This window comes from Coturnix japonica, chromosome Z, assembly GCF_054131305.1.
Source record: "Coturnix japonica strain WE chromosome Z, WE-NBRP24, whole genome shotgun sequence".
Taxonomy (NCBI): Eukaryota; Metazoa; Chordata; class Aves; order Galliformes; family Phasianidae; genus Coturnix; species Coturnix japonica.
The window spans coordinates 50,414,552-50,442,192 of NC_140702.1; the positions used below are offsets into that span (position 1 = coordinate 50,414,552).

Here is a 27,641-nt window from a genome sequence, read left to right on the forward strand (position 1 = left end):
CTTTCTCCCTAGAAGAGGAAAATTGGAGAAGGGCGTTCTGTAGGCAGGAATATGAGAGAAGACCCCACGTGTTTATCTCTGCTTGCCTGTCCCGGGACATCTCTCATCTCCCTCCCAAGAGATCCCATCCGTCAGCGGCAACATGGGGCTGCAATGAGCCTCTCCTGGGGAAAGGCATGAACAACGGGATGCAACTATATTCTTTCCTGGTGGATATCAGTGCGAAAGGGGCCAGATCATTCTTTAAAGTAAGAAACTGTATAGATAATCCCAACCCGGTCTCACCCTGCCATGCTGACGAGGGTGTGCTGAGAACACCGAACGCATGCAGCCCCGCTCACTCCTCGACCCTCGCTGCCGGCGGTCTCCTCGGACCTCTCCGTGCCGCTGTGTGCGGGCATCGCGGGGCTGCGGCCCCCAAGAGAGCTCCCGGCTCCGGTTTTCACAGCCTGCCAAGTCATGAGAGAGAAATCTTGTCGGGTACTTTGGTCGTATCTGGCCTGTGAGCTGGAGAATCTAGGTGTAACAAGTCTGGTGGTGATTAAGAACTTTTTTCTCCTTCCTTCTTCTGTCAGCTCCGGTCTTTCATTCACATTTACGAGAACACAGTCCCCACGTAGCACGGGAAAGAAGCGGTGCCGTGGATTTAAGTGGTGTGCCGAAGCCAAGCGGCTGGGCTCGGGCTGCGCACCTCCAGCGGGCGGCGCGGTAGGAAAGAGGGGTCTGCTGATCGGGGGACCCTGCCCAAATCCGCGGCTCCTCTTTCCAGGCCCTCCTGCCCTTTTTCTTCCTGCTAGCTCCGTCCGAGCCTCTCCCCGACCTCTGCACCTGTGGCAGGACCCGCCCCGGGTGACTCTCAAAGCGGGATGGGAGAAGGTGGCTTTCCGTTTCCTCCGAGCCTTCCCGGCTGGCAGCACCAGCGTAACAGGAGAGAGGAATTACCCCTAGATGCGGCACGGACCGACTGCTGCCAAGTTCCTGCTGCCCCGGGGGGCTCCGGCTGCCAGCCCCACGTCGAGGCCCCTGTGCGAACTGTGCAAGGTGTTCACCTGCGCGCACAGGAGCTCAGCGCTGCTCCCCGGTAATCCAGACCCGCAGGGGCACCCGCTGCCTCTCTGGGAAACCCCGAGGGCAGGGAGCCCGCGGAGCTCTGGGCAGGAAAGGCGAAGCCAAACTCTTGGGAAGGAAGAGTTCGGCCCAGCGCCATTTTTCTCCCCTTTTCAGCTTTTCTGGCGGTTATCTCTTTCTCTGCTTTTTTCTTTCTCTTTTCGAGGTGGGGGCGGGGTGGGGTGGAGTGAAGCAATTTTGCTGAACAGAAAGCTCAGGCCCTGGAAGGAGCTTCTTTTGACTGATCGGGGTGATCTATCCAGGCCCTCTAATTAGAGAGGGATCCAGGGTGGCATTAGTTTCCAAACATTTTAATCGAGCTTTAAGCGGAGCTCTTTTCAATGGCAGGAGATAAATGTAGCAACTGTTACTGTCCCCCTGAATGGCCACCTCCCATGGCGGGCATTCAGCCCTCCTTTCACAAGCCCTAAGCAGTTTAGTCTATGGGCCCAGCAACACTCCACATATCTTCTAATTAGTCTAATTAGAAAGGTGGATTGATAGATGCAAGGAAGACGGAGTTAAGTTAGGAAGATGCTCAATGCTGCCAATCTGCACCGGGGATCAGCTTATTCTCTGTGGGGGGAAAATGAAATAAAGGGGTAAAAGAAAAAAAAAAAAAAGAAAAAAAAAAAGAGAGAGAGAGAGAGAGAGAGAGAGGGGAGACGGAGAGAAGAAAGAGGGAAAGAAAGAAAACCCCGGACCTCAACACGAAAGACACGTCCCGAGGGATCCGAGGGACAGAAGCTGCTGTCTACCAGCTGGGGGGTGATAGAACACTCGAAAGTGGAACTGCACATTCTGGATTCTTTTTTTTTTTTTTTTCCCCCCTTTTTTCTTTTTTTTCCCCCCTCCTGGGTGTATTTTGCAACCCCCTGCGCCGCCGTTTGTTGCCCCGGCTCTGGAGGACCGCGGTCCGCCTTCAGCCCCTCTCCGCACCGGGACGTTCCGTCGGGCCGCTGGGCACCGAGCCCCGAAGTCACACTGCGTGTAGGGAAGGAAGTGAAAGGGGATGGTGGAGTAAGACGGATCGCCTCCTGGGTCGCCACCTGTTCTGCCCCTCTCCCAGGGCCGCGAGAGCAGACCCGGCCGGAGATGGGGGAAGGACGGGGTTCAGCGGACGGCCCTCGTCGCGCATTCCGGCACGCCGCCACAGCGTTGCAGGGAGGATGGTGCGGAGAGGTGCAGCGCGGGTGGCTCGAGGAACACTGAACCTTTAATTGGGCAATAAATCAGGGAAAAGAGCACGGGGCAGCGTGTGCAGGTGTCAAAACAGGGAAAGCCCGCCGGCAGCGCAGCGGGGCAGGGCCTCCGGGCCCCCTCCCGCACGTCTTCCCCGGTGTGTCTCCTGCCGGGTCGGGCGGGGAGGTGGCCGCCGGAGCTCCGCCGGGCGCGGGTGGGTGCTGGGAGAGCGTGGGGCCCCGGGCTGCATGCCCCCTGACGTGATCTTCTATCGCTTCCCTTCCTCTCTGTTGGGCTGACACAAAGGCCCCCGGGAGAAGCATGGAGGAGGGAAACCTCCCTCGTATCGGGCCCCTACGGCCACGGAGCCCCCTCCCCTCCTGTCTCCTCGCTTCACTTTCCCCTACCTGGTGCCTTCCCCCCAGCCACCCGCTCTCCGGCAGATGGGCCCTGCAGAGATTTCAAACTTCGTGCGGGAAAGGAGGGGGAGAAAATTAGACCCACCCTGTCAAAGCCCCTAATCAAACTGCTGGCGAAAGGGGATTCGCAGACAAAGGCGAACAATGGCAGTCTAGTTAGATCATTTTTCTGGACATTGTTTATGGTCTGGAAGGGATCAATCGTTTCAAAATGTTACCAGTAAAAATGATCCCGTGTGGAATGCAGCTAATCCTTTTAGGTTCCTGTCAACTGTTTCCACTCAAGGAACCCGATTTTTCAAATCAAAGGTGCAGAACTCAATTGCCGAGGGATTTATACCGCCGGGTCCGGGCTTCCCGCCCCCAACTCCGCTCAGTGTCTCCGAACGGCCCGCACCGATTCCGAGCTGTGGCTACTCCGTCTGCAGCCCCCGACGAAGCTGACTCTGGGAGCTCAGCAGCCCGCACCCTGGCCCAGATCGTGGGGCCCTCCTCACGTCCCGAGTGGTGAGGGAGAAGGGGCAGTCCTGGCCCCAGCTTTCTCCGCTGCGGGAGATGCAATCGCCATTTCACAGCCCGCTTCGTTGCCGACGTGGGCACAGCCCTTCACAGCACCGACGGCGGTGAGCCCCAACGGGGGCTCCGGGGTCTGCTCGCATTCCTTAACCTGTATCATCCCGCATCATGACTCATCGCAAACCCCTATACATGTTCAGCTGAGTTTTGGCCCCTGTCCCACAACCTCGACGGCAGCCGGCTCCGGCCTCTGGCGGAAAGCCCGGAGCTGCGGCAACGTGCCCGGCCGGGAGCGGGCTCGGGGCTTTCACCGCACCCCGGCTCCGTCTCTCCCCAGCGCGGCCACGGAGGTCTTCGCACTGCTCTGAGCCGCGCTGCCCTGCAATCACAAGTGCAGCGGCGGTAGCTCCGGGTCGGGGCTGCGCAGCTCTTGTGGGAGAGCTGGGTTTGGCCGCCCGTGTGTTAGCAAGTTGTTGCGGACTTCCTCTGGGTGGGGAGCAGGCTGCAGGGGAAAGCGTTGTCTTCATAGCAGGCAGAGCCGCGGCGCCTGTCCCCGCGCGGGAGGACCGAGGTCTCAGAACCCTTGGAAGAGCCCTCGAGAGGGGAGTCGTACTAAAAGCGATATAAAGAGAGTAATTCCCAGAAAAGGGCCCCATTAGGCTCCAAGCACGCAGCCAGGAAGCAGCGGGAAGAGGTCTGCGCTCTGGGTTTACCGACACCGCAGCTGCTGAGTGACTGCCTAACAGGGAAAGGACACACACTCGTGTGCACGAAAGAGGGCTTACGGACTTCCAGCTGGCGGAGGGGAGCTTGGCAGAACGCACTCAGCTCCCCCGACAAGGCTTCGTGAAATCAGCGTCAGGCTGGAAGTTGTATTATGAGTTACTTTTCATGGTCCCGTAATTTTTTATCTCGTCCGCTTTCGGACAGGATAAGTCACCTGCCCTCCGCCTTCTCCCCCGCTTCTCGCCTAACTATTTCTCACCAGTCGTTCATTTAGACGTGAACTATTGAGCCGAAGAGATCTCTTGGCTTCAGGCCCCCTACGAGAGGCCGACAGGTGGAATTCCACTGTAAACACGCACATTAGAAAACGATCAATTCTGCCCGGCGATTGCTGAATAAGCAGACGTGGCAGTGTTTATTTTAAGAAGAGAAAACCTGAGGAAGACACCTCATTTATCTTGATTGTGTGTATTTAATGTCTTTGCTGCGTACAGGTGTGTGTGCGCGCTCCCAAGGGGAGCAGAGCGAGGTGCGAAGGGCCGTGCCCTCGGTGCTGAGTACTGCCCACGGCGCGGGCACTGGGAGCGGCCCCCGCTTTTCGATGTGTGCAGACGGTTTTCTGTTGCCCTACGGGAAAGAGATACCTCCGGACTGATGGTGGGTAGGATTACCCAGCTTCAGAGAACGAGTTATTGCAACAACCGGAATCCTTATTTATCCTTTTGCTCCCAAGATGAATTGCATAATTTATCATTTAAATATGGGCCCCCGCAGACTTATGCATGCCGTTTTGCTCCATCGGCGAAAGGGAAACTCAGAATCAATTCAACAAGTCTCTTGCGGTTTGCAGAAAGGGCTAGTTTAATTATTTTTGTTTGGGAAAAAAAAAAACAAAACCACAACACATTTACTTTATGATTGTCCCACTCAATTTAGTGGTATCATTTCTAAAATCGTGTAGATCACGCATTAAATAAAATCGATAATGCTTACAATGCAGTCTATAACTCGCTCTGCTTCCCGGGCATGCCGAGGCCCAGCTCCAACCCTTCTCCGCCCCTCCGCGCTGCTGGCCGAGGATGCGCAGGGGAGAAGACGGCCATCCGCTGTGCGCGGGGTCGGAGCCATCCGCGGGGCCGCAGCAAGGTTCGCCGCGGGGCTACCCATCTCCAGGCGCTGGGCTTTGCCTCTCCTCTCTTTCAGGTCGAATCCGGACCTCGGCGGAAAGTCGGACCGGGCGGCGGGTGTTCTCTCCTGTGAAAGGCAAAAAGCAAAACGAAACAAAAAGGAACAAGTGGTTTAGGGAGCAGGGGATGTGCTGCAGGTCTCCTCCTCCTCCCACATCGACGGGTGGTCATCTGTGCAGATCGGAGATCGTTAACAACAGGAGCGCCGTTTTTCCGCAAACACGGCCTCACTCCCGCGTGTGCGGACATGGTCAGGGGAAGCCCCGCGTGGCTCGGGCACTGTGGGGTGGCGGAGGGACGAGGATGTGTGAGAAGGCAGGGAGAGGAGAGGTGAGTGGGGGCGGCGGGGATCCGACACCTACCTGCCGGGAGCAGCTCCGCTGGGACGCGAACGGCACTTCTCTGAGGCCCGGGGTAGCAGAGGAGCGGATCTACTTTGGTTTGCAAGTTCTTGCGCAGGGAGCATTTGGCCATGATCATAATTTCCACGATTTCTGTCAAATACAATATTATCAGAGCCTACTGAAGTACTTAACTGTGAGTAATGAAGGAAAGTATTATACACAGAGCAGAGTCTCCGGGCCGTGCCAAGGAGCTATTAAACCAGAACTGCTTTCCAACAGATCTCCCGCCCAGGCCTTCACCGAGGGGGCGGCCGTGCACGCTCCGCTTTGACACCGGCACCTCAGCGAAGGGAGCAGCACAGAGCAGGTGAGGCCATCGCCGCCCCACCCCGTCCCTGAGCTCGGGGACAGCGCTGCTTGAATCCATCCTGCAAGAATGCGGAGTGAGCCAGAGTACCCCCCGCTGCTGCCAACGGTGCCTCTCGCTGCGGCAGGAAAGTGACCGGGACAAGCCTGTGGCCCAAAGGAGCTGCGGATGGGGCGGCTTCAAGGCTGGGAAGCGGCGTGCAGACCCACCCCCCCACACACCACCTGGCCCTGTCCCCGGGCCCACAGGGGTGCCGTCGGAGCCGTCGCTGTGTCGGCCCCGGAGGGAGCTCTCTGAGGGACTGGCGCAGCGTGCGGACGTGCAAAGTCATCAGCTCCCAAACGGGGAAGGGCGGGGGAAAAGTATAGGGGATGTGGGAAGCGACCTAACGCAGTCCTGCTTGGGAGGAATGTTGTACAAGACGGCTGAGATGAAATAATTAAAGAAAAACTAATTAAAAATATATAAATCACCCAACAGAAACAAAGAAATATGTGGAAGGAAACGTTTCTGGATAGAGACACTGTGTGTGGCATAAAGCGCAATTGAATACATAAGGGCTTCATTAAATTCCCAATAGATAACATTTGGCTAAATCTATCCCTAGATTAAAACGCTGCATAATAGCACCATAAACCAAAAAGATTCTTTTTGTGTGGTCCTTCAGGAGGAACTGATTGAAACATTCGCCCCCATGTAGAGCAATCCCCTCCCGATTCAGCCCCAGCAATTCGTCTCTCAGTCCCGTGGAGATATGATGAGAAAAGGAGACGAGTTAATGAGCCCATACTTTGTGGCTGGGAGGAGGAGGAGGCGACAGCGCTGTGTCTGTCCCACCGCCGCGTTTGCGAGGCCCGGCTGTGTCGGAGGAACGGCTTGGCCCCGGCCACTGCCCAGCTGAGGGGGCACCGAGGGACACTTCCACGACAGTGGGTGGCGGCGGCACCTGCTGCGGCGAACCGGGGGGGAACAGCGAGGGGAGCCCCTTTCCCAGACCCCTTCCTCGGCGCTTGAAAAATAAATCTATAGAACCATCAGCAAATCCTCCTGCCTGCTGACTTCTAGATGGAGGGAGGCCCTGTCCATGCACGACGTAAAATACAGGAGGAACAGCTGGTGCAGTGGTCTCCCTGCACCGAAGAACCCGCGATCGGGGCTTGCCTGGCCATGCACTTCGCCTCTGCCTCCCGCCGCAGCCCGGGGCACCCCTCGAGCAGCCCTCGCCGGGCAGCGCTCTGCCGGCCTTCCCACCTCTACGAAGACTTTCCTCCCGCTCTCCCTCTGCGTGCTTTTGCTGCAGCCCCGAAGAATACCCCGAGTGCGGGCCCGGCCAGGTCTGGGGGCGGCGAGCTGGCGGCTCCCTCGGCAATAACCGTCGGTTTACCCCAAAGGGAACGGACGCGGCCCCTCCGGGCTCCTCTCCTTTATACGCTCTATAAACTGAACGGGACCGCACGTAGCTCTCCTTCAAGGACCCAGGACCCACAGGGCGGTCTTGCAGCCGCGCGCTACGAACAGAACAGAGCGGATCTCGCGTCCGATCTTCCTCTCATTGACAACAGCGGCTTTTACCCTGCGATGGCTAGAAATAAAACAGGAAAGCATCGTTCTTCGATCTGCAAGAGTACTGAAAACTAAGGCGACGGGGCACTCCGAGTCGTAAATGCACGTAACCACGGCGGCTTTCTTTCCTCACCCCAGACAACAATAAATAACTTTTTTTTTTTTTAAATAGAAAATTTACATTACAACCCCCTGCCCCCCCAGCCCCCAACTACAAAATCGTTTTAAATTCTGTCATTGAAAATCGCTGTCCCGATTCGATAGGCTGGCGGCCCAAGCCCACAACACCACGCTCCTGTCCTAAAACGCATCATTCTTTTCTTTCTTTCATTCTCTCTCTCTCTTTTTTTTTTTATTTTTCACGCTAAAACTCCGAATATTGGGAGTAGATGTTTTGGTTAAGAAGGAACTCCAGTCTGTGAAAAAGATATATCCCGGCCATGCACAGACGCGAGACCGAAACCAACACAGCTCGCTATGCGTCTCGCTCTGAGCACCTCCTCATCCCCATCTCAGCGGCTCACGCATTCAATCAGCTCATCACTCAGCCCTGTCCCCGCGCTCATTTTATATTATATGAATCGAAAAGTAGAAACACATGTCCGCATTATCGTCACAGAAATGTAAGAGGCTCTGACAAATCTCGGAAGTTCTGTGCGTGCCCCTCATTACTATTTTCCTTTGGGCCTCCGGGAGGCCCAGCCCCGATGCCGTTCTGCTTTAGAATTCACCCCGACGTGTAAAAATAGTTTCGAACCGTCTTTCTTTTTTTTTAATCAGCGTTCCGCTCGGCGCTGTGCGGAGTAAGCTTCGCTCCCTGAGAAAGATCTGCTCCTATTTATTCCCTCTTTTGTCGCGGGACTCTCTTACTTCATCCCTTCATTTATTTATTTCTCTCTCCCCTTCCACCCTACCCCCCGCCCCCAACTCTCTGCTGGGACCGACGGTGGGTCTGTGAAGATCGTACTTAGACCCTCTTCTCCACGGTCAGACCCAGTTATAAGAAATATCAAACTAAAAATCATTTGACCACTGCGATATTTCCCCAGGAAAAACACCACTATGTCTCTGCACAGAGACAGGGAGAGAGATGTCACGGGGATGGGAGAAGCATTGCGGAGGAAAGGGTTTAAAGCAAATTGCCTGGCAGGGTTCCTTTGGTCTTTTGTTTTAGTTATCCAATTATTATTATTATTATTTTGAAAATTAAAAATTTTATTTTGGAAAATGTGTAAAAATTTTACATTAAAATGGTACAATAATACTTGCCAGTAATTTTTAACAATATTCCTTGTAAAGAATACGCATAAAGTACAAAATAAAAACTCCGTAAGCCTATTATAATACAAAACACAGGTTAAAATAAGAAATGATAATCTTGATTTTCTTCTGTGTAAACATGTTAATCTTTTCTTTTATAAAAGTACATGAGACAAGTGTACTACAATGAAAAAGTATTGCTTTGCTGTCCTCCCTCAAGCCTTCTCTGTTCCTGTAAATCACTGTTTTTAAGCTCCTAGACCTGAGAATCTCTGAACTTTGACGGTTTAGAGACGTTTTTTATTATTATTACTTTTTTTCTTCTTCTTCATTCTTTCTTTTTCTTTTTCTTTTTTTTTTTTTTTAAGGAGTAACGAGTAACTTTCCAACAGCGTGACCGCCCGCCTGTGCAGCACACCGACCTGGCTGTGCATCGGACCGGTCCCGGGCAACCCGCCGGCCACGGAGAACGGCCTCATATATCCCCAACGCGCGAACCGCGCGCAAATCCCGCGCAAATCCCGCGCAAAGCCGCTCCTCCGTGCATCCGCCGGGTATCCGAGCGGAGAAGAAAAAGAGCCCAGATCCTACCTTCGGAAAGACTCCGAACCCCTTAACAGTTAGAGATGCGGGCCGCCAGGCCGGGCGCGGCGGGCAGCACGGCGGTGGGTGCCAGGCCGCTCCCGAGCGAACGGGACAGCCCCGGCGCTGCGCCCGACTGTGAGGCGCAGCTGCTGCCCGCACCGGGAGCGGGGCCGGCACTCAGGCCAGGGCCGGGCGACCCCCCGATGATGCTCTCGATGGAGAATGGCGAGCGGGACACCGCCGCTCCGCTGCCGGGCTTGGCGGCGTGCAGCGAGGCCGCCAGCGCCGGGCCCAGCGGGTGCGCGTAGCCGAAGGGCGTCCGTGCCAGCTCCGCCGCCGGCAGCAAGGGGCCCGGCGGCGCGGAGGCGGCGGCGGCGGCGGCGGGGGGCAGCGCCGCGGCGGGGGCGCCGGAGGGGGCGGCGGGGGGCTGCCGGGGCGGCGGGGAGGGGTGGTGGAAGGCGAAGAGGGCGGAGTGGGGGTGGTAGGGCTGCAGCTGGAGGCCGTAGCCGCAGCCGTAGGGTCCGTAGGCGCAGGGTGGCTGCTGCGGGGGCTGGGGCGGGGGCTGCGGGAGGAAGGCGGCGGGGTCCACGGCTCGCAGCAGCAGCTCCGGGGCCGGGAGCTGCTGCCGCTTGAAGCGCTTTCGGCGGCGCAGGAAGCTCCCGTTGTCGAACATGTCGGCGGACTCGGGGTCCAGCGTCCAGTAGTTGCCCTTGCCCGGGTTGCCGGGCTCCCGGGGGATCTTCACGAAGCAGTCGTTGAGGGAGAGGTTGTGGCGGATGCTGTTCTGCCAGGCGGGGAACTTCTCCCGGTAGTAGGGGAAGCGCCCGCTGATGAACTCGCAGATCTCGCTCAGCGTCAGCCGCTTCTTGGGGCTCTGCAGGATGGCCATGGTGATGAGCGCGATGTACGAGTAGGGCGGCTTCACCAAGCTGTTCTTGCCGCCGCCGCCGCCCGCCCCGCCGCCGCCGCCGCCGCCGCCGCTGCCCGCCCCGCCGCCGCCCGCCGCCGCCGCCTTCTGCGGGCCGCCCCGGGAGGGGGGCCGCGAGCCGCCGGGGCCATCCCCGCCGCCCGCCCCGCCGCCGCCAACGCCGCTGCCGCCGCCCGCACGCACGGGCGACCGCGGCAGCAGGGCGTCGTCGTGAAGGTCGCCCGCATCCTCCTCTTCCTCCTCCTCCTCCTCCTCCTCGTCCTCGGCGTAGGAGCGGCGGCGGCGGCGGCGGGGCTGCGGCTCTTCCTCGTCCTCGTCGTCGTCCTCCTCGCCCACCACATCGATGTCGGTCTCTTCAGCCAACGCCGACGCCTCGGACATCTCCGAGCTCAGGGTCATGGCGATGCGGCGGGACAGCGCATCGGCGGCTGGCGGCGCGGCGCGGCGGGCGGGCGGCCACTCTCCCCGCCGGGCCCCCGCGGCGCTCCGCCGAGAGCCGCCCCGCCGCCGCCGCGGGCAGGAGGGCCGGGCCCCAGCGCCGCCGCCGCCGCGCGGAGAGAGCGCTGCTGCCGCCCGCTCGGAGGCGGCGGTGCCTTATGGCTTGGCGTATTTTTTGCTGCTTTTTCAAGATTCTTTCCCTCGCGCTTTTTTTTTTTTTTCCTTTTTTTTTTTTTTCCTCCTCTCCCCTCCCCCTTCTTTTCTTTCTTTTTTTTTTTTTTTTTCCTTTTTTTTTTTTTTTTTGGTCTTTTTCTTTTGTTTGGGGCTGGGGCTTGGGGGTGGGGGGCCGTGCCGCCGCGCCTGGGAGCCCGCTCCCTCTTCTTTCTCCTCACCTCAGTCCCCAGACATTAATGGATGCGGGGCAGAGGGAGCGCGCCTAGTCCTGGGAGGAGGAGAGGGAGGGGAAGGAGGGAGGGAGGAAGAGAGAGGAGGGCGGGCGGAGGGGGCGGCTCGCCGACCCATTAGGACGGTGCGGAGGCCGGGGCCGAGTCCCAAAGAGGGCGGCCTTCCTCCCTGCCTTATAGCGAGGGGGCCATCACATGGCTCTCGGCGTCAGTGCGCGGCTGGGCGAGCTGCGGTGCCGTGCCCTCCTCGGTGGGGTGGGGGGGGGGAGGGGTCTGCCCTCAGTGTGGGAGGGGGGATACAGAGGACGCACTCCGAGAAAGAAAGGGAAAAAAAAGTGAGTCTGTCCCAGAGCGCTGAAGCATCTTTGAGAGAACAGTGCCTGGATTTCTGAATCCCACTGTGCTGCCCTCGGGACCGCGTCCCGCTGCCTGCGGGAAGGGGGAAAAGCGTCTTATCTACGGGATTCTCTTTCCCGAAGATCCTCGTGGGCGGGCGACCCCGAGTGGGGGCTGCGGGAGATCCCCGCTGGCGGGGGACGGCGTCTGGGAGAGCGCTGCGCCGCAGCTCGGGGAGGAGAACGACCAAGGGGAGCTGCCTGGAGAGATGGCAGGGGGGGGTCTCCTCTACGGAGGTACTCCAAACCCGCCTGGGTGCGACCCTGGGAAGTGTGGTGCAGGTGACCCTGGTTGAGGCAGAGGGCTGGACTAAATGATCCCAAGTCCCTTCAGACCTCAACCATCCAGTGGTTCTGTGTGACATATCTCAAAGCCCTCTAAAATAAAGTTTTCCACCCCAACCCCCTTCCCCAACCACTAAGTGAGAGAGGCGGTGAGTTAATAAACTTCAGATGAAGAGTTCCGTCCGTGGGATGGTTTTAGAAACTTCTGTCCCCACTGCTTCATCCTCCAGAATTTAATTCATTTAAGAATTAAGTCAAACATTTCTGGATGTCGACCTCTAGAAGAATCGCTTCCAAAGCACAACACCCATCTCATGGCTTATTTGTGAGGCTGTTGTTTTTATGGGCAGGGAAGCAGATCCCTCCATTATGGGAAACACTAACACAGAATTAGTTATATCCCTTTCTCCTGCAAAGGAAAGCAATTCACTGGCCTTTAAAATGCTACTTAGAGAGCAGCAGCAACCCGAAGAAAGTGACACAAAGGATTGCTCCCTAATTAAGTCCCTCGCACCCAGTTTCAAGTGATAGACGATGCAAGGACAGCAGAAGAGCAGATGCCCTTTACGCGAGGACTCGCAAGGAAAAAATTCACAGAAACACCTCGAAAATGCGCAGCAGCCCCAACTCCGCCAGAACGACCCACGGCTGAAATCCGATTAGAGTCGAAGTAGCTCGAGACATTCCGTACTCCAAAAGAGATGGTCGGACGCGTGTTTGCGTCCTCACTTCTCACGTCTCACTTCTTCAACTACTCAAACGCACAATTTTCCTCCAGTGCGTTGTCTGCATATTGTTCTAATTCAAAGCTTAAAACCACTCTGTTTCAAACCCAGTTTCGTGGATTTACAGCGTAATCCTTTCTACAATTTCCCAATAATCCTATTTGCATTTTGTTCACTAGTAAGCAGGCGTCAGGAGAATGCCATCAGACGTTTTAAAAGTGAGAGGAAAGGAAAAGAAAGGTTTTTTTTCTTTTTTTTTAAAGAAAATAGAAAAAAAAAAGAAAAAAGAAAGGAAGAGAACTTTCAAGAGCGGTGATGAAACGCTGACAAATATTTTTTTCCCCTTTAAAAACTGATAATGCTACCCGAGAGTAGGGAGTGAAATGACTTTTTCAGTTAATTTTGAGGTCCCAGGACAAACTGCTGAAAGGAATGCAGACGGAAAACATTCTCAGAGAGAATTTTCCTCTTTAAAGTGAGTTAGCTTTTTTTTTTTTTTTTTTTTTTTTTTTTTTTTTTCCCCTTCTTTTTGTTTCCCTTATTCTTGCTCCTCTTTTGGTACTTGATGTGTTCAGTCCAGGTGGAAGGAAAGAAAGCAAGAAAGAAAGGAAAGGAAGAGGGGAAAACATGGAAAAAAAGGGAGAGAGAGGAAGAGAGAAAGAGAAGAGGACAGAAATAGAGGAAGAGAGAGAAAGAAGAAAAACAAGGGAAGGGAAGAGAAGGGAAGGAAAGTGAAAAGGAAAAGGAAAAGAAAAAGGAAAAGAAAATGGAGGATGGCAGGAGGGAAGGTGGGAAGGAAGGAAGGAAGGAAGGAAGGAAGGAAGGAAGGAAGGAAGGAAGGAAGGAAGGAAGGAAGGAAGGAAGGAAGGAAGGAAGGAAGGAAGGAAGGAAGGAAGGAAGGAAGGAAGGAAGGAAGGAAGGAAGGAAGGAAGGAAGGAAGGAAGGAAGGAAGGAAGGAAGGAAGGAAGGAAGGAAGGAAGGAAGGAAGGAAGGAAGGAAGGAAGGAAGGAAGGAAGGAAGGAAGGAAGGAAACTAGAGAAAGAAAGAAAGAAAGAAAGAAAGAAAGAAAGAAAGAAAGAAAGAAAGAAAGAAAGAAAGAAAGAAAGAAAGAAAGAAAGAAAGAAAGAAAGAAAGAAAGAAAGAAAGAAAGAAAGAAAGAAAGAAAGAAAGAAAGAAAGAAAGAAAGAAAGAAAGAAAGAGGGAAAGAAAGAAAGGAAGAAAGAAAGGAAGAAAGAAAGAAGGAGGAAAGAAAGAAAGAAAGATAGAAGGAAAGAACCCCCCGGAGGACCGCTGTGGCACCGACGCAGAGAAGGATGTCCGTCCCTGCCCGCAGTGTGCCACCAGGAGAGTGACACAGGCATCTCCGGCCACACTGATTCCCCCCACTCCCCGCAGTGCCGGGAGGGCTCCGGCATTTCCCGGACCACGGCCCTCGGGAGCCGGGGACCCCTCGCAGGCTGGAATAGCGCTGTCAGCCCTCTCCCGTCTCCAGAAGGTGTCCGAGCGGCCAGCTGTCCGGAGGGCAGCAGGCTCAGCCCTCGGGTGGACGCTTGAGGTCTGTCAGTCCCCGAGTGTCCCTGTTAGCCACGGCTGCTCGTCCTGCAGCTCCTCTTCCACGTGTTTCCCTTCCAGCCTGGCAGATGCTGTTTAAAACGGAAAGAATGGAGGGAAGGAAAAGTGAGCGGCGGCGGCACGTCGGGGAACGACGACAGAAACCATTTCCCACGGCGCTTGTCCGTGGGCTCATCCGTCCCCGTTACCACGGGGCAGCCTGGCTGATCCCCCTCGGCTCAGCCCCGCGGTGGGCAGTGCGCTCCGCGGGCGGGGGATGCCACCTACCGGCAGCGAGCGCCGGGTGCGGGCGGCTCCGCGGCGGCGGGTATTGGGCTGGGGCAGGACATGCCGCCCGGGGACAGGACCGACCACAAAGAACTCGAGTGGACCCGACATCCCGTAAGGGAGCTTATAAACAAAAGGTAAACATACATTATTTATTTATTTATTTAAACATAGATATACAGTGATAGGACTAAACTAAAAGAAGGGAGATTTAGGTTAAACGTCAGGCAGAAATTTTTCAATAGGTGGGTGGTGAGGCCCTAGCACAGGCTGCCCAGGGAAGCTGTGGATGCCCCATCCCTGGAGGTGTCCAAGGCCTGGATTGATGGGGCCCTGGGCAGCCCGAGCTGTTGGGTGGCAGCCCTGCTCATGGCAGGGGGTTGGAAGGATAAGGATCTTTAAGTTCCATTCCATCTCCAGCCATTCTGTGCTTCTGTGTTAATTTGGGAGAGATGCCAGATCAGCTCCCACAAAGGCTGAAGCTGCTCCAACCCCTACACACCCTGAGCTCCACCACCAGTGGAGAGGGGCTGTGAAAGGATGAGCTCAGGACCTCGGGGGCTGCCGTCAGTGATTGCCTGCTGGTTGTGAATGAGGTAACATAAAACACAACTGAGACAACAGTAGCACAGAGCCATGGTATGAAATACAGGCATGCAGGCGGGGTTATATTCACTGCTTGTGTTTCTTTTTTATTAAAAGAAAAAAAGATTTAAACACTTAAAAAAAATAATTATCAAAGGTAAGCAAAATAATTAATTTATGTAATTAATATAAGTAAGAATTAATCATAATTCACAGAATTCCTATGTGCATGGATATAAACACCCCCACATTTTATCAGTGTGGTGCATGTATTGTATCAAACTGCTCTGGCAATCTACAAAGGAAGTCTGGGTGACTCCTGCCCTTTGCCCGAGCAGGGGCCCTGCATCCACAGCTCCTGCAGAAGCATCAAGGATGGAACTTCACAAAGCCCCCCAGTCATGGTCTGGGACACCATCATGTTGTGTGCTGGCTGGGGCACTCTTTTTTTGCAGCAATTCCCAATCATGCAGTAGGATGGCAGAGCTCCCCTGAGCACTACATGGGCTATGTCAATCCCCAGGTGTTAGCTGAGTGTTTGGTGACCTGCATGTGAGCCAACACAGCCTGGACATAGGCTGACTCTGGTCTCCAGCTATGCCTATTGGAGCTGAAGAGCCCACCCTATCACACAGAATCACAGAATCACAGAATTACCCGGGTTGGAAGGGACCTCAAGGATCATGTAGTTCCAACCCCCCTGCCTAGCAGGGCCACCAAACATACACATTTACTAGATCAGGTTGCCCAGGGCCCTGTCCAACCTGGTCTTGAACACCTCCAAGGACGGGGCATCCACAACCTCACTGGGCAGCCTGTTCCAGGACCTAACCACCCTTCTAGTAAAGAACTTTCCCCTAACATCCAACCTAAATCTTCCCTCCTTCAACTTAAAACCATTTCCCCTAGTCCTGCTATTATCAGCCCTTTCGAAGAGTTTACTCCCCTCCTGGGAGTAAGTTCCCTTCAGGTATTGAAAGGCTGCAATGAGGTCACCTCGCAACCTTCTCTTCTCCAGGCTGAACAAACCCAACTCCCTCAGCCTGTCCTCATAGGGGAGGTGCTCCAGCCCCCTGATCATCTTTGTGGCCCTCCTCTGGACCCTTTCCAAAATCTCCATATCTTTTTTGTACTGAGGACTCCACACCTGGACACAGTACTCCAGATGGGGCCTCACAAGAGCAGAGTAGAGAGGGATGATCACCTCCCTATCCCTGCTGACCACCCCTCTCCTGATGGAGCCCAGGATCCCGTTTGCTTTCCGGGCTGCCAGAGCGCACTGCTGGCTCATGTTAAGTTTCTCATCTATCAGGACCCCTAGGTCTTTTTCAGCCGAGCTGCTCTCAAGGACAACTCCTCCCAGCCTGTACAGGTGCCTGGGGTTCTTCCGGCCCAAGTGCAAAACCTTGCACTTTGCCGTGTTGAACCTCATTAGGTTCACCCGAGCCCAGCTTTCCAGCCTGTCAAGGTCCCTCTGAATGGCATCTGTTCCCTCCACCGTATCGACTGCACCACTCAGCTTGGTGTCATCAGCAAACTTGCTGAGGGTGCACTCCATTCCCTCATCGATGTCATTAATAAAGATGTTAAAGAGCACCGGTCCCAAGACAGACCCTTGAGGGACGCCGCTCGTTACCGGCCTCCACCTGGACATAGAGCCATTGACCACCACCCTCTGTCTGCGGCCTTTCAACCAATTGCTTATCCATCTAGTTGTCCACCCATCAAATCCACCTCCCTCCAATTTGGAGATGAGGATGTGATGGGGGACCATGTCAAAGGCCTTGCTCAGGTCCAGGTAAATGACATCGGTCGCCTTCCCTTCATCCACCAACGCCGTCACTCCATCATAGAAGGCCACAAGATTAGTTAAGCATGACCTTCCCCTGGTGAAGCCATGCTGGCTGTCTCGGATCACATGCTTGTTCTTTATGTGATCAAGCATGTTGTCCAGGAGGATCTGTTCCATAATCTTCCCAGGCACAGAGGTGAGACTCACCGGCCTGTAGTTACCCGGGTCATCCCTGCTCCCCTTCTTGTAAATGGGAGTGACGTGACCCTTCCTCCAATCATCCGGGAATCACCCTAGCCCTGCTGCAACTTGCAACTCCAGCCCCAAATGCATTGCTATTTTGGCACATCCTTATGCTTCTCCGCACCCAAATATAAGTCCTTCCTGCAGAACCTCACTTTCCATTATTAAAATATTTTCCTTTTCCTGGAAAACATGCAATCTGCATCAATATAACTCCCTGAGTTGAAAACTGGAGTGCATACTGTATTGCTTGCCTTATGGAAAGAAAACATCCTCCACCAATGATGCTGCAACAGCATGGTGCTGTCTGACAGGGACCACTTAAGATATAGCTGTGGTCTCCATTTCCCAGTGTCACAGAGACTACAAGCATGGCCCCACTTTCGTTATCCTCCTCTTCCAATGCTGGTTTAGAGCTGTGTAGTTCTGGGTGTAGGCAATGCTACCATTAGGAGATCTGCAGGTGCAGAAATTACAGGCCAGGTCCGTGTGGCCACGAGAAAAGGCAGTGGACCAGATCTGAACATCAAATGTTTAGGGAAGAATAAAGGCACAGAGAAAATGTGTAAAATTGTTCTGTAGCTGCCAGAAATCATTATTTCTTTTAAGCCAAAGACAGCCTGTGATAGGTTTTCCATTGTGAATTTGTTCAGACAGTTTATAACATCATGTAGGTTTGTACCCCTGAGCATGTTCTGTGGTGAAATGTTTCCCAGCTTTAACCACACATGGTATGAAGCGTCTCCGTCAGTTTTCTTTAAGCCAGTTACCTGCTCATTTAAGCCAGCACTCTCTCATTTTCTTACCAGAAGAGGCAGTGAGCTATTAATTATTTTCAGCCAACCTCTCCCTGCCATTCAAGACTTCTTGTTATCACATCTTGTTTGGTGGTCTCATTTTCCTTCTGAGGTGTTCTGTCTCAGAAGCACTGAATTAGTACAGAAATAACTGCACTGCTGATAACCTTGGCCATCCATCTCTCTACACCTTTTCTAACCCAGCCCATCTGGTAGCTGTTCACAAGTGTCTGTAATTGCAAAAAGAACCATATCTAAACAATCACCTGGAACAGCACAAGATGTCTAAATCTGCTTTTCCAATTTTAATTTGATCTTATTACTTAAAAAAAAAAAAAAAAATTAAGCATGAATCTATTCCTGGTATTAGCAGAAGGATATCTGACATTCAGAATGGAGCATCAGTAGATCTAGTTGATACAGCAGGGTACTTATTACAGGAACTAGTTAAGTTTGTTTAGAGTATATTTGATTTCACATCTCTGCATGATACTGAAAACTTTTCTAGCATTTTCCCTGACATTCTTTCTAACATCGCCTCTTATTTGTTGCAGACAGGCAAGTTAAGCAAGAGATTCCATAATTAATGGATCAGATATTTCAGGTATTTTTCATTTAATTCTGTAGTGATGCAAATAAGCCACGAAGGAGTTCAAATCCGTTCATGAAACTGGTGAGTACTGGCAGGTATGCTTTTCTTCCACTTACAACTCCTTGGGGATTAGCTACACTGCAGTAAAAGATGGAGGAGATCGATTTTCCATCTAAAATTAAGGGGGCGGTGGGCTCCTGCCAGGGCTGAAGCAGAATTAACAGCTTGCTGCTGGGGAGGGAGGACAGTCCTTGTTCCCTGCCTGCCTCTGGCCACCTGCGCCCATCACTTACCTCCTGCTGAGCACTGAGCTGACCCTGGAGGCTGGACAGCCAAAGGCAAAACCCAGAATAAATCACACCCACACAGCTGCCAAGGCATTAGCATGCTGAGCACGTCCACAGCGGCATGTTGAGAGCTGCACATCTGAAAGCAGGGCAGATTTAGTCCTCATTCACCCTGGGCTAAGTGTGCCATCCTTGGGAGAGACAGTGCTGTGCTGCGGTCATGTCGTAAGAACTTCTCTGATGTGTAACCTGTTGTCTTACTGAGGGCCAAAACTCTTCTGTGGCTTAAATGAATGAATTCCCTCGAATTCTACAGGATACATCTGTTCAATTCTCCGTCACCTGTGTATAAACATTAGGTACTATTTATTCCACATACGGCCAGTGAGGAATACAGCGAATTCTGGCTGTTCTCTATGCCCCAGCAAGATGAAACCTTTTCTAGGCAAGCCATTGCAAGTCTGTTTAACACCAACTGTTAGCATCCAGTAACGATCTTCCTAGCCAATAAAGTCTGTTATGGATTTCTCCATACAAATCAATAGCGCTTGATATAGTGTTGTAGTATCTGAGATGGAAACAGTGCTGTACCTATGTTCAGACCTCTACAAAACTTGTGAGCTCCTAATTTATGAATGATATCAGGGCTTTTGGAGATGGTTTATTTTCATTTCATCTCTCCTCTAATACTGTTGACATGCCATGCACTTTGGCTTTCCTGAGTGCTGAGCAGAGCACTCTTTTGAACAAACACATTCTAAAGAGACATGGAATGTCAAATGGATTCCATTTATTGTTGGAAAATACACTTAATATGTGCTCTTTGTGTTCACTGGCAATCAGGACAAATATTACTTCATTTCAGCCTTATTGCTTATGGTTATGATGTGAGATTAATTTCCAGAGTACAATACTAAATTAACACCTCTTCTCAGCATACCCTGTTATAATTCACACAGCACTGGCCACATCTTCCATTTTCCCCTGGCACAATGACAGGAACTTTCACCATTCTTTTGCCTTTCATCTTGCACACAAAGCAGGAGACAATTTTCAGGACCAACCATTTAGCTCCCTTTTTCCATTTCTATGCTTCTGCGCAGCTAGTGAACATTTATTTAGTAACCAATACTCTGGTGATTTTGAGATCTTAAGCTTCAGTCCTTTTTGAGAACTCATGATGTGCTCCCCTAGCTCATGCTTTGTTTCAGTGCTATTGGTTTTGGATCTGTTTTGCCCTCTACAGAAGTTGTTCAAGTACAAGTAAATCCAGGCTTAAGTTTATGTTTCTCATTAGGCAATTACACAAATAGGAACGGAGAAAACAAGCCAATGCTATTTTAGCCTTCTAAAATACTTTTTCTCTGATGAAAAGTTTATTTTCTGAAGGTCTGCTGTTTGCTCCAGGAAATGTAATAAAATCCAACAGAATTTCTCAAATTCATTTCTTGAACTGCTTCAGTTGATTCCTGATATGACTCAGTGATGTGGTTTTAGGCACAATTTGTCTTCCAAATCTCTCATAGGGGACCGTGAGATCATACCTCCATCCCAGTTAACCCTATTCTGACAGCTGGGGCTGCACTTTCTGCAGCTTCTATCTTGGAACAATTTCACTGTGATACATTTTCACTTCAGTATGTCAGCCTATTCATACATACCCGTTTGTAATCATCAGCTGGCCTGGTATTTCTGAAATCCTTCTTATATATTGATGGTTGGCTGTGATTTTCATTCATCATTGCAGCCTTTCAATACCTGAAGGGAACTCACTCCCAGGAAGGGAGTAAACTCTTCTAAAGGGCTGGCAATAACAGGACACAGGGAAATGGTTTTAAGTTAAAAGAGGGAAGATTTAGGTTGGATGTTAGGGGGAAGTTCTTCACTAGGAAAGTGGTTAGGCCCTGGAACAGGCTGCCCAGGGAGGTTGTGGATGCCCCGTCCTTGGAGGTGTTCAAGGCCAGGTTGGACGGGGCCCTGGGCAACCTGATCTAGTAAATGTGTATGTTTGGTGGCCCTGCCAGGCAGGGGGGTTGGAACTACATGATCCTTGAGGTCCCTTCCAACCCGGGTAATTCTGTGATTATGTGATAAATCTGAAGGTGGAAATATTTGCTGCTTTTACTTCCAATCTTCATGCCCTGGTTTCAGTGCTGACTGCTGAGTGAAGAGGGCTGGGACACTTAGCAGGGCAGAGCTGCAAACGTGATGGCGCAGGGCAGGGAAGGGCTGCAGGATGGGGTGGGCTGTGCCTCATTGAGCATATGGGATGTGTGTTGGGCGTAGTAACAGAAGTAACATGGCTCACAATGGGAATTTATAACCTCCCCGCACTGAACACGGACACCTAGAGGTAAACAGGCCTCACTGTGTCCCGCCCCGCCTTATGGCGCCCCCTGCTGGGCCAAACGGATGAGCCTGCGGAGCATGCGCAGTGCGGCGCGGTGTGCCTCCCTTCCGGTCGCCATCTCGCTCCCCGCCTCGTGCTGTGCCCGGACCCGCCCGCTCCGATCCCGCCGCTCCACAGCGCTACGCCCGCACCGGGAAGGTAACGGGGGGCGGCAGGAGCTGCGCAGGGGGCTGCTGTCCGGCTGCGGGCAGCGGGTCTGTTGGCTGAATGCGGGGAGGGACGGGCGGACGGGCGGGATGACCCCTCTCCTCAGAACGGCGGCGGAGCCTGGCGCTGCGGGATCCGAGCTCCGCTTCACCGCCCTCTCGTTGCTTCCGCAGATGAAAGAGACCATCATGAACCAGGAGAAGCTCGCCAAGCTCCAGGCACAAGTGCGCATCGGCGGCAAGGTGGGTGCCGGGCCGGCGCTGAGGAGGCAGGGCAGGGCACGGCCGGGAATGGCACGGCCTTGCTGCGGGGAACGCGGCCCTGCGGGAGCGGAACGCTAATTGCTCAGCACAGGGTGTCCACAAGGCTTTGTTTGGCGTGTGGCACAGGTTGGGGCAGCCTGAAATGGGAATTGCGGGCTGAGGAAGTCCGCCGGTGCGTTGTTGTTGTTGTGCGGGTTGCTGGAGAGCTGCTGTGTTGTTAATGGCGTGTGTGCTGGTTGCGGAGGTATTCGGTGTTGGTGGCTGAAGAGCATGTGTTCAGCCTGCAATCTTCCCTCTTTCAATTTAAAACCATTTCCCTGTGTCCTGCTATTGTCGGCCCTTTCGAAGAGTTTACTCCCCTCCTGGGAGTAAGTTCCCTTCAGGTGTTGAAAGGCTGCAATGACATTGTGTGGAGCTTGGGATATGCTGGCGATACTGTCACTTATTGCTCGGACTAGTCACGCTCACATCTTCTAATTGTCTCACAGACTTTTGTTTTGTGATTGGAATTGCTTACTAGAACTCCACACAACAAAGTTGCAGCACGAGTGGAGGAGGCTGATAACTGTGGGTGCGGAGGAGGCATGGGGGAAGATAATTTCTCCTTGTTAGAAAAGGCTGCACGTGGCCTCTTCTGGTGGACTTTCACCACATTGCTCAGCTGTAGACCTCCAAAAATCACTGAAACATACTGTGATCCCTTCTATGAAACTTACAGTTTTTATGTATGCTGTTGGTACGTCTGAATGTAATTTATTCCAAACCGTTTTTAAAGGCCTGGTAGGTGAATGTGTAGTTGGAGTGTAGTAAATTGAGGGTTACTGTACCCATTCTTCCTTAATATCCATTTGGTGGAGGTATACGTGAACAACGTGTCTTGGCACGATTGTGGCAGAACTTGCTTACTGAAGGCCTGTAATCTTTAGAGACTTAAATCTGTGGAGATGAAAGCAGCGGCTTTTAAATTAAGTGATCAGATTGTCAGAAGTTTGGTATCTTAATGCGCATAAAAGTGTGCGGGGAACATGTTCCTGCATAGCCTTTCATTCAAGGCATAATATTTTAAGATTGACTGAAATGTCTTTTCTAATATAGGCCTTAGTGTATCTCAGTTACTGGCAATCAGTTAAGGTACTAAAATGAAACCATTTCTTGCATTGCTTTTTGTGCCAGGTTGACAGGAGAAGGGAATGAAGGTCAGGCTTTCTAGTCTAATGGCCAAACTCGAGCTGTGTTCTTCAGAGTTGTATTTTCACATTGGTTTGTCTGTTGTTGTCTTTTATTGTTTGTAATTGGATTATGTTAGAGGCATTAGCATCAGCCAGTTCTCTAACTTTTGCCACTTCACTCAAAAAGCATTGCAGGAATTTATTTATACAGCCAAGCTGTAACATGTTTTCTTCTTGGGTTAGTATGAAAAGGGAATGCAGTTTCACACACTCAGTGATTTTGTGTCACGTCTTAAGGAAGCCTTGTGGTGAAAGGAAGTATAGAATGATGCTTCTTTTCTCGTAGGTATAGGTATCTTCATATAGTCTTCTCCAAATTGAACTTTGTGTGTTAATTTGATTTATACATGGAAAGAGTAGTTACATGAATTAGGATTAGAGTTTGTGAAGAACTGTTTTAATATTAATATGTAATTTTTTTGTTTTGCAAAGGGTACTGCCCGCAGAAAGAAGAAGGTTGTCCATAGAACAGCCACAGCAGACGATAAGAAACTTCAGTTCTCTTTAAAGAAACTTGGAGTCAACAATATTTCTGGCATTGAAGAGGTAACAGTTTCAAAGGAGGGAGTACTCTTCCGTACAGAAATGTAAAATATATGAACATTAAAATTCTGGTAAATGACATTTTGAACTTGTCTGTAAATCAGTAAGTCTTCATTGAGCTTTAGGAACTACAGCTGGTTTCCTGTTTAATAAGAAAATAATTGTGATAAACTACTTGAATTGTATATTATCTTGCAGGTAAATATGTTTACCAACCAAGGAACAGTCATTCACTTCAATAACCCTAAAGTTCAGGCATCTCTGGCTGCCAACACTTTCACTATCACTGGCCATGCTGAAACAAAGCAGCTGACAGAAATGCTTCCTAGTATCTTAAATCAGCTTGGAGCTGACAGTCTGACCAGCCTGAGGAGATTGGCGGAAGCCTTACCCAAGCAACGTAAGTTGAAACTTGAATGCATTTGATGCTGGCAACTAACATGAGCTTATTTGTGTAGCTGTAGAGAAGTTCAGTGCACTCTGTATGCAGGCATATTATGGCATAAAGAAATAGAGCTCTGAGGTCTTATTTAGAGGTTAATTCCAGCAAAGAGCATCACCAAAATAAAACAGAGTTGTAGCTGGTCTAGGACTAGGGTGCGAGGGTGTTGTAGCCAGATTTGATCTTATGGTGGTTTACTTCTACATATGGCTAGCATATTTTCACATACATAGTTCTTTAAAGCCAGGTGGATCATTGGAAGGCTTAGGATTTAAACAGACAAATTTATTTTGGCAAATTGAATGGAAACATAAAATGGAGGTGTTGAGTGGAGAGACTCAGGTACAGATAGCTTGATAGTGCTGTGCACCTTCATGGATGTGATGAGGATACTTCTCTTTGCGTTGGCTTTTTGATTGATAAGGGGAAATTACACACTACTTGGAAGAAAAGATGTTCTAATTCCTATGTATATGGAGGGTGTAGGACTGGTGTGAGCAGTGAGTTACATATACCAACTTCCTTCTCCATCTTTAAATTAGTAAAACAGGTTAAGCACTTGTTCTTTCTGAAATTGTGCATTAGTAGAGGAAGGACTTCAGTATTTGGTATTTGGAAAAGATCTGAGAATGTTTAGGTTTGAAAGTTTGAAAATTGTTAGGGAGAGACAAGGTTGTTAACTCTGAGAGCATTCTTCAGTTTCTGCATGTATTGTCTTCCTGCTTCTTAAACAAGAATGTTAATTTCGTTGCTTACGAAGCACAGAACATGGTAAAGAGAAGAAATGAAGAAAGCTTATAATGTGTGCAGTTTCAGGGAGTAGTGAACTTGTGTTTCTTCTTTCTGTGCTTTTTCCACAAAGAAAGAGAGGTTGTCTTTGTATTTGCCAGGTCAATTTCCCAGTCAAAAAATCCTGCTATAACTAGTCTCTGGGATGAGGTAAACTTCTTATTTCCCTGTGGAGCTCAATTTCCTCCTTCCTAATGTGATTTTTATGTCTTCTGCCTAATAGTGGTAGGGCTTAGAGGAAGGCAGGCTTGAAGCCTGAGTCTTATAACAAGATGAATTTATTCTGAATAAGCTGAACTGCACAGTTTTAATACTAGAGAAGCCTGTTTTTGAAGTGCGTGCTTTGCATGACTTGTTAAATGATTGTTTCTACTTTGGGTGAATGCCAAAGAAGTTGCACAAAACTAGGTTTTGGTATTGTCTACAGGTTTGGAAAGCTGACATCAAAGAGTGAAGTGTCTGCAATGACTGCATTTGCAGGTGTTGAAGTGAATTTAGTCTTGTCTTGTAGGTTTGATTGGCTATGAAAACAATTTAGGAGAAAATAATATGGTTTGCATTCAAAATGTCGTATTCAACACTTGAGATGCTCTCAAGCTGTATCAACGTTCTGCTGTTAGAAACAAAAGAATTAGCACTGACCTTTGTCGTAAGTTATTTCCGACCAAATTTCAAGTCCTCATCTGCTTCTCTAGATATCAGTGTAAAGTGATTTCAGGCATCTGTTGTGAACATGTCTTTTTCTTCATGCTTTTCTTGAAATCAGAAGAATTAATTAGAATAAACAGAGGTATTGAAAGGTTTTGTGCAGCTTAACCTTTGTAGTACAGCCAAGAATAGCAGTGGAAGTAGTGGCACAGGCACCTAGGGACCTGAGGTACCTATTCTTAGCATTATCACAGAATGTAGGAGTCAGAAGAGACCACTAGAGTTCGCCTAGTCCAGCCCCCTGCTAAAAAAAAGGTTCCCTACACAGGAAAGTATCTGGACAGGTTTTGAATATCCCCCGAGAAGGAGACTGCAACCTCTGGATAGCCTGTTTCATTGCTATTGCAGTTTCATCTATTCTTGCTGATCTGTGGAAATGAGCACAGTTAAATCACAAAATCTCTGGCAAATACGATAAGAGGTTAAGTCTGAATCAGAAGAGATGTGGACCAGAACACGTTGTTACCTTGACCTATTAGGTGTAAAATCGTGCATCTGGTTCAATGTTCCTCTGAATTCTTCAGGGAACAGCAGTGTCTTTTAATGTCTCTAATTGTCTGCCCAGTGTTCCACAGGTGTGCTGTATTTTTTTTCTTCCTGAATGTCTAGGATCATAAGGGTTCAGATACATGTATATTTTTTTTCCTTGTAAGTTAGTGATGTTTTGAAAAAGATGAACTTTGAGACCCACAGATTACTCTGTAAACAAAGGTACTTTCAAGAGAAACTGGCAGAATATGACTATCATGCAAAGTACTCGATACCTAGATAGAAAGTGTTGACTAGTAAATGTAACGTACTATGTGGGCAGTGGGAAGTGCTTAGCTAGTTTTAGATTATTTTTACTTGGCAGCAAAGTTTGCAGAGTGCTGCAGCTTAGCTTAGACTCTTAGATAATGCTTACAAAAAAACCCACATGAATTGATCAAGGTACCTGTGGTGAGCTGAAATAATGCCTTTGAACTTCTTGCTTTTGCAGCTGTGGATGGAAAAGCACCGCTTGCTACTGGTGAAGATGATGATGATGAAGTTCCAGGTGAGAGCAAATGTGTAAACCTGAGAAAGAGGAGTTGAATTTTGCTTAGAGATGGTGTATGCGGCATAACACTTGGCCAAGGACAGTGAGATTCCTTGTCCTAGACTGGTCATTGACTGTTGCACAATTGCTACAGGCAGATTATTTCATTGTTTTCAGATGCCATGCTAGACTAATTGAACAATTGGTTTGAAATAGCTGTTACTCTTACACAGGACAAATATGCTATGGCTAGGATCACTGTTTAATCCTCAGTAAAAGGGCTGGGAAGAAACTGCCTTTTCAGTATCACTTTGCTTAGGAATGGTTATAGGAAAGCTGACTGATGTTAGAATTCTGCTTTATAACGAACCACCTAAAACTTATTTCTTTAAACAAGGAAGTTGAATTCTGAAAGCTCTTGCATGTTGTTTGGTCTGTGTTTTGTAAGGCTTTTTAAAAAATCTCTCAAGCACTTGATATGAATTAGAGCTTCAGAAGAATATATTTGGCAAAGCAGATGTTGGTCCAATTCACATTTTATTGTCTTTCTGTTTCTAGATCTTGTTGAAAACTTTGATGAAGCTTCAAAGAACGAAGCAAACTGAAATAAATGTCACCTTCTGAATAAACTTAAAACTTGAAAAAGCTACGTGGAGCTGCTATTTTATATTTTGACCGCTTTTTTTTTTTCTCCTGAGATATTGGGTTTGGTAACATTTGGAAATTTCTTGAACCTGCAGCTCCTTCTAATTACTGCTTGTACACAATATTGTTTTTTGTGGCCTGGTTGAACAAAACTCTGCTTTGAAATATGATTGCTAATAAATTTCTTCCTAGAAACAGTTTTTAAGTAACTTGTATACAAGTGAAACCCTAACTTTAGTGAACTTTGACATACAATAAAACAATATATAGTAAAGTTTCTGGTGTGGCTGCTTGTCAGAAAAAGCAGGAAGAATACTAGTTGCAAGTATTAAACAATTGAAAGAAGCCTTGCTTTTCTGCTGAGCATTTTCCTTTTGCAGCAACAGAGAACTGGCTTTAAGAAAAAAATCCTCTGCACAAGCGAGTACTGTGGGTTTAAAGTGTGAATTTCCAGTGCTTACTTGTTGGAGTACATGCTCTGCATTTCAGTTGCTTGGTAAGCTACTGAATTTGACACCTATGTATTCTTGAAACACTTAGAGGTGTTTTAGTATAGTGACAAGCTGTTAACGCTGGCATCTTGGGTGTATTCAGATTCTATGCTTTGTCTTCAAGGGGTATTTAATGGGTTTTTCCAGAGTGCAGCTACCTAATGATGCTCCTATGTTACGTCCTTTGACCAGGTTAGGTCATCTGTCCTGGTACTATCCCTTCCAGGCTCTTTATGTCCCAGCCCCTTGCAAGCAGGACTGTATGATAAGCTGAAGTTGGCTCTTGTGAGAGCTACTCAGAAACAATTAGAACTTTGGTGTGTTAATTGTTTTCATCCTAAATCCAAGATATGGCACCATACCAGCTGCTGAGCCAAATAGGACACCTAG

General features: G+C 50.2%; 2 protein-coding genes across 4 annotated transcripts; one reads left to right on the forward strand and one right to left on the reverse strand.

The window, feature by feature from the left end:
• Positions 1-4,787: 4,787 nt before the first annotated feature.
• Positions 4,788-10,721, reverse strand: FOXD1 (forkhead box D1). Of its 3 annotated transcripts, none has more exons than XR_014939695.1 (3): positions 7,100-7,515; positions 5,500-5,631; positions 4,788-5,204 (listed from the first exon to the last, which is right to left on the reverse strand). XR_014939695.1 is itself a non-coding variant. In XM_085529655.1 (3 exons), exon 1 carries the CDS (start codon positions 10,581-10,583, stop codon positions 9,285-9,287), a length of 1,299 nt encoding a protein of 432 aa, XP_085385781.1. In that variant the 5' UTR covers positions 10,584-10,721; the 3' UTR covers positions 4,788-5,204; positions 5,500-5,631; positions 9,263-9,284. The 3 variants fall into 3 exon arrangements, 1 of the variants encoding a protein (XP_085385781.1); XR_014939696.1 differs by lacking the exon at positions 7,100-7,515 and adding an exon at positions 5,701-5,893; XM_085529655.1 differs by lacking the exon at positions 7,100-7,515 and adding an exon at positions 9,263-10,721.
• A 10,278-nt stretch (positions 10,722-20,999) lies between these two features.
• On the forward strand, positions 21,000-27,034 carry BTF3 (basic transcription factor 3). The gene is made up of 6 exons (XM_015848855.2): positions 21,000-21,114; positions 21,297-21,365; positions 23,048-23,161; positions 23,357-23,558; positions 26,077-26,133; positions 26,674-27,034. The coding sequence occupies exons 2-6, from the start codon at positions 21,297-21,299 to the stop codon at positions 26,718-26,720; spliced, it is 489 nt and encodes a 162-aa protein (XP_015704341.1). The 5' UTR covers positions 21,000-21,114; the 3' UTR covers positions 26,721-27,034.
• The last annotated feature ends 607 nt before the right edge of the window (positions 27,035-27,641 follow it).